At 40.0% G+C, this 6,000-nt stretch overlaps 1 protein-coding gene across 3 annotated transcripts in view; it reads left to right on the forward strand.

Annotated features, from left to right (window-relative positions):
* Window positions 1-3,707, forward strand: part of cnot4b (CCR4-NOT transcription complex, subunit 4b) — a 30,469-nt gene extending 26,762 nt beyond the window's left edge. For all 3 annotated transcript variants that reach the window (XM_030148596.1, XM_030148597.1, XM_030148598.1), the window contains one exon: window positions 1,219-3,707. In XM_030148596.1, the coding sequence (XP_030004456.1) occupies window positions 1,219-1,514 (296 nt within the window). In that variant the 3' untranslated portion in view covers window positions 1,515-3,707. The remainder of the gene's footprint in view (window positions 1-1,218) is intronic.
* Window positions 3,708-6,000: the final 2,293 nt, after the last annotated feature.

A 6,000-nucleotide genomic window follows, 5' to 3' on the forward strand; every position in this document is an offset into this window, starting at 1 on the left:
GGGAGTCCTGGCCAAGAGGCAGCATGAAATACAACACACAATTACAACATACAGTTAAAACATACAGTTACAGGTTAATCGGACTGTTTCATTCTTTACATCTGCACACATGTCAAAACAAATAGTAGAAAATAGAAATGATGTAGTCAAATGTCAGCGGAAGACAATAAAAGGTAGTTTGAATCTACATACGTACTCCGATAATGTACTGAAACATCTAAACCAGGGTGTTTTGATTACTGAATTTTTGAAGTGCATGTACATGTGTCAGATCTGATTATTACAATTATCTGATAACTACGAAGTAATCTGACTATTATGGTCTTGTAAATGGACTCAGTGATCCTTTAATAGTACCGTACTTTCCGGACTATAAGGCGCACCGGAATATAAGCTACACCTGAATATAAGCCGTGGCTGACTTTAAGTCGCACCTGACTATAAGCCGCAGGTGTCCACGTTCTGATATGTGATATTTACACAGAAAGATGGTAAACAGAAAGATTATTTAAATATTTATTTCCATACTTTAACTGCTTTTTTCCAAACAGTGCCTGTAACACGGCAGTAACACGGCTGGTTAAAAACCCAGAAACGTCATTGATCTCTATCTTCATCTTCCTTCTACTCATTGAAACCACTGCAGTCGTCTTCTTCTGTGTCAGAGTTGAACAGCCTCAAAGGCTCCGTCACACACCTTCTACGTCTCCTCCGTTGTTGCTCAGTGGCACTTCCGTGCTGCAGTTCTATTTCCTTCTTGGACAGACACATTGATTACTTTTAACTTAAAAGCTACAAAATATGCATTTCTTTGTGTGTTTTCCATGATGAGGGTTTGTGCATGACACGCAAAATGATTGTTAAAAGTTAAGATTAAAACTTCTCCTCTTCGCATCACCTCTTCCACCTGTCTGTCTCACTTTTGCGCTTCCTGCTAGAGCGCCCCCTGGTGGCCGTTAGCACATATAAATCTGTACTCGAGCTGCATTGCTGTATAAGCCGCAGGGTTCAAAATGAGAAAAAAGTAGCGGCTTATAGTCCAGAAAGTACGGTATATTCTTGAGGCAAATGCCGACCAACTCAATCAATCATGCATAATAAGAGCAGGCCTTGTCTTATTAGTTGCTTTCTTGTTTCATAGTGATTTCATATGAAGTGTGTGTGTGTGTGTGTGTGTGTGGTGTGTGTGTCCTGTCAGTAACACTCTTCTGTCTGCAGGGATACCAGCCTCCAACACTCTGGACTCTCTTCAGGACGACAATCCTCCACATTGGCTCAAATCGTTGCAGGCACTCACAGAGATGGAAGCCACGTCTTCCAGCAGCGTCATGTCACACAGCGGGTCCTTCACAGGCCAACAGCACCCCGCTCCCCACAGAGCGACATGGTTCCACTACCCCCCTGCCACTGCCACCCACTTCCACTCCCCGCCTCCGGGCTTTCAGATGGCCTTTAGACCCCCTTCTCAGACCCAGACAGACCTGCTACAGAGTGCTGCTGTGGACCACCACTAGAGACTGTCCTTACAGATACACACACACACACACACACACACGCACAGTACCAATCTATTAACAACTAATGACTTAATATTCTACTGTGATCTGCTGAGCCCTTTGATTTGGAGTCTGATTGGTTGTTGGAGTTGGTCCAGGCAGCAACCCCAGCTACACCACCTGCATCACAGTCACACAGGCTGCCCTCAGTCACATGGTAAAAAGTAGGATCATCATGCAGAGACTGGGAATAAGTACAATGAGGCAGCATGAGGAAATATATGCACTAAGGTTTAGACGTGTTGTAGAGAGCAGTGACCAGGCCTATGGAAAAAAACTATATTTTGTCCATTTGGATCAATATAAATATTTATCACTATATTTAAAAAGACAGAGCCATAGTTTTGTCTAGTCTGCCTAAACTGAAGATGAAATCAAAGCAGCAGGGCCTGTAGAGGAGACTGTGTCCACTTTCTGAGATAGAGCTTATCTTATAGGCTGTAGTTGACAGGATTGCACTTCTCTGGCAATGTTGGAAAAAAAATCAAGTAGGCCTCTAAAAATTGACCACATATTTGACGTTTAAGCAATTTCTTTTTTTCCTGAAGTCTTAAAACTATATTCTACAACCCTACAACAGTAGTATTTTTTATCCCTTATTGCTAGCCAGCTTCCTAAACTAACACTAGTATCCTTTTTTCAAGCATGCAAACATATAAAGTCATGTTTGTGATCTATGGTGGTTTGTACTGGTTCTTATTAGAACCTGCCTTGAACCAGCCCTGGGTTGGTTCTGGATATCTATGAGCATGTTCTGGGCTGTAGTAATTGCTCACACAAGAAAGAAAAGTCCAGTGTAATTAATTCTACGAAAGCTTAATCAATTGATGACTGCTTCTAAATCACCGACTCAGAGGAGTTGTTTCATGCAAGTTGGTTTGTTGCATCAAGACTGTTGATGTTGCATGTGGTTATTGGAGCAGTTGGTGCTCCAGAGGAACAGTACACCTAATGTGCTGGCGTGGTCCCACCCTGGACACTCACCGTTCCCTCAAAGGTCACCACAGATGTTTGGCATTAGTCAGCAGTGCTTATTTACTCTCCTTCAAATCATTTGAAGAACTACTGACCTAAACTCAGGAGCTGAACTACAAATTAAGTGTTTTTGCACATTTCTATTTTTATTTTTAGTTAACTCTGTTAGAATAACAGTGAATATTGGGCTAATCAGAGGTGATGTTAAGAAACACCACCTTGTGTTTGAAATCCCTGTCAGACAAAGTGTTTGCAGCAATTCCTACTTTCTGCTTACAGAAGTCAGGGCCAAACCTCTGTATCAGAGGGTTAAAGGTGCACATATTGTGAAGTATATGGTGCATACGACTATGTAATACTTGTTACAAGCCTAGCGTAGCGCCTAGACTCCATAATCCAAAGATGAAGCAAACTTTATTATGCCTGTGAAAAAGAAGCAGCAGGGGTGTCCTTGTACTGTACCATAACATTAAGCACGTTTCTATTACTGAAAAATCCGGAAAAAACTTACCAAGAAACTTTTTATACGTGCATGAGATGGTTTTTAATTTTTTTTTTTTTTTTTCGAACTGTTAATGCACTTCATGGGGGATGGAAAACGCCTTTTACAAATTAATTTTGATGTTATTTCCAGGGCTGCACACTAATGAATTTTGCTATTGTCAAATAATCTCTTCATTATTTTTCAATCAATTGTTCCATATTAATTGTTTCATCTCTAAAATGTCAGACAGTGTAAAAGCTCTTTCCAGAACCCGAGATGCCATTCTCAAATGTCTTTATTTTCAGTTAAGTCTCAGTGGAGGAAAGAAACCAGAACAAAAATTCACCTTTTACCTTTTTAAAAATCATTCAAACCAATTATTGATTACTGAAGTAGTTAGTTTACTGGTTGATAAGTAATTGATCAAGTGTTGCAGCTGTTGCTCTTTCCGATAAAGAGCTAAAATGTGTCTGGCTGAACAGAATAAAAGTGTGGACTGAAGAGGAGACCAAATTATACTTTATCCTCCTCCATGAAACAGAGTTTAGAAAAACGGCAGCAGAATGTCATATTTCTTCCTCTCTTTTTATTACAGGGTTCAGGTTTGTCACACACCCAGCAGTGCCACTTTCTGACCACATACACAATCCAGTTTATTCACTCCAAACCAGCTGAGGAATTTTTCCCTTTTTTAAAATCACCTGTTTTTGCTTCAAATTTGCTTTACAATTTTAAGGCAACACAGCCACTGACCACTAACTAGCTTACTAGATTATTAGCTAACATTACTTAATCACGGTGACACTGGTATTTTTGATATGTTTTATATTCATGACACTAATGGGAGATACTTGGAGCTTTAATGTTTGTGAGAGACATTAGCTGGTTAATATTAGCATGCTACTTTGTAACATTGTCATGGGTTTACCTACCAACATATAGACCCAGTCCCAATTCACCCCTTGGCCCTTGCACGTGGCACTACCCTTTGAAATGGAGTTGCAAGGGGTAGGGGTTCAAACATTCTCCTATGAAATGGGACAACCCTTCAGGACTTTTTACGTCATCAGCAGTCATCGATGCCGCTATAAACAGATATGACTACTTTGTTTGTGAAAGAATTCCCCATCCATGCCGTCAGCAGTTGGGCTCTGGTCATGTTTTTGTGTCTATCAACTATAAACCACAGAAATGCGATCTATAACACATTGAAACGGCATTAAACCAATGATCAAATGATTAAGTTCATTAAGAAAATATGTACATTTGTGTGTTTCTTTCATCACACTGCTGCACTTTTTTGCTGTGTTTACTTCCATCTTGCCGATGATTCGAACAGAATTATGGGAGATTTCTCATACCCCTCCGTTTGTAGTGTGGTCCTGAAAAATCTCCGTTTCGAGGGCCAAACAGTCCTCCCCCTTAGTCCTTTCTCTCCAACTCATCGAGAATCCGGACACCCCTACCCCTTCATGTGAACATGCAAAATGGAGGGGTAGGGGTAAGGGGGAGGGCCAAGGGGTGAACTGGGATTGGACCATTGCCATATAGCGCTGCCCTCTACAGCTGAGACGATTTACTCCAAATAAGTTAATGATACTTCCTTTACTCATACTTTCTTATTTCTTTTTGCCATATATCAAAAGTTTTCTCCAAATTAATTAAAACATGTTATGCAAATGTGGCTACAGGCAAGTACATAGCTAGCTAGCTGGTTTTCTGAAGCTTGCTGAGGTCACATTAGCTGGCTAACAGTTGGCTAGCTAACCAGCTTGGTAACAATGGGTAATGTTAGGCCTTTCGATATCAGCTTTCCTACCAATATCAGACACATACAGTGACAGGATGATGTGGCTCTGTGGTGACGCTAGCTTATGGAAAAGCAAACCGTTTCATAGAACGTCTACAAGTTGCACCAGTTTTGAACCAGCAGAACAGCCCTGAACTGATTTGGATCGGTGGAAAAGGGGGTAATCAGCGTAGTCTTAATTTCTTGAATTTTTATTTTAAGTTTTTAAATATTTAAAATTGACTAAAGAGTTATATTTAGCACATTTCAGAGTATATTTGTTTCTAATCATATTGGACTGTATATTGAAATCACTCACACTTCAGTCATTAATAGTGTTTTCGTTTAGATTTCACAAAACCACATCTTTCTTGAGGCAGTGTGTGCTGGGGTTGCAGAGCTTCAGGGCAATGAAACAATCATTGCTATGTGGTGTAAATCATGTATCCATACATGGTCCAAAATTCTACTATGTATTGATCTGTAGTTCATTTTTCATGTGGTCTTGACGGCTCCCATCATGCAGCAGTATTCCCGAGGCGTAAGCACTGACGCAGTCTAATACGATGCTAAACCATGTTGAAATGAAGAGCAGAGGGGTGACATCTCCCCACAGTTGGGACATAAAACAAACTAAATATTCAATAAAAAACAAAATCTGATGTGTGTTGAGTTTGACTTCTTGTTTGTGATGTTTATTTTTGGGAGGATGGTGCAGATTAATCAACATTACTGTAAATGTATCAGGTTTGGCCAATGGGCAGATGTTTAATTAGCCATTTGCACTAGGTATACCTGCAATTAACTGCATGATAATGATCATTTTAAGCTTATGGTCTGTTACATTTTCTACCAACAAACTGCCTGAAAAATCATACAAAGGGAGTGTTTTAAAAAATAGTACTTGAAATGGCTAACATTAATGAGTTTCCACCACCAACTGCCAACCCTTAAACCACAGGTGTCAAACATGCGGCCCGGGGGCCAAATCCGGCCCGCCAAAGGGTCCAATCTGGCCCATAGGATGAATTTGTGAAATGCAAAAATTACACTGAAGATATTAACAACCAATGGTGTCAAAATAATTTTAGGTCAATTCCATCTAAAGTGGGTCAGACCAGTAAAATACTATCATAATAAACTATAAATAATAAAACTCACAAATTTCTCTCTTTGTTTTAGTGCAAAAAAAGTAA

This window comes from Sphaeramia orbicularis, chromosome 12 (genome assembly GCF_902148855.1).
Source record: "Sphaeramia orbicularis chromosome 12, fSphaOr1.1, whole genome shotgun sequence".
NCBI lineage: Eukaryota > Metazoa > Chordata > Actinopteri > Kurtiformes > Apogonidae > Sphaeramia > Sphaeramia orbicularis.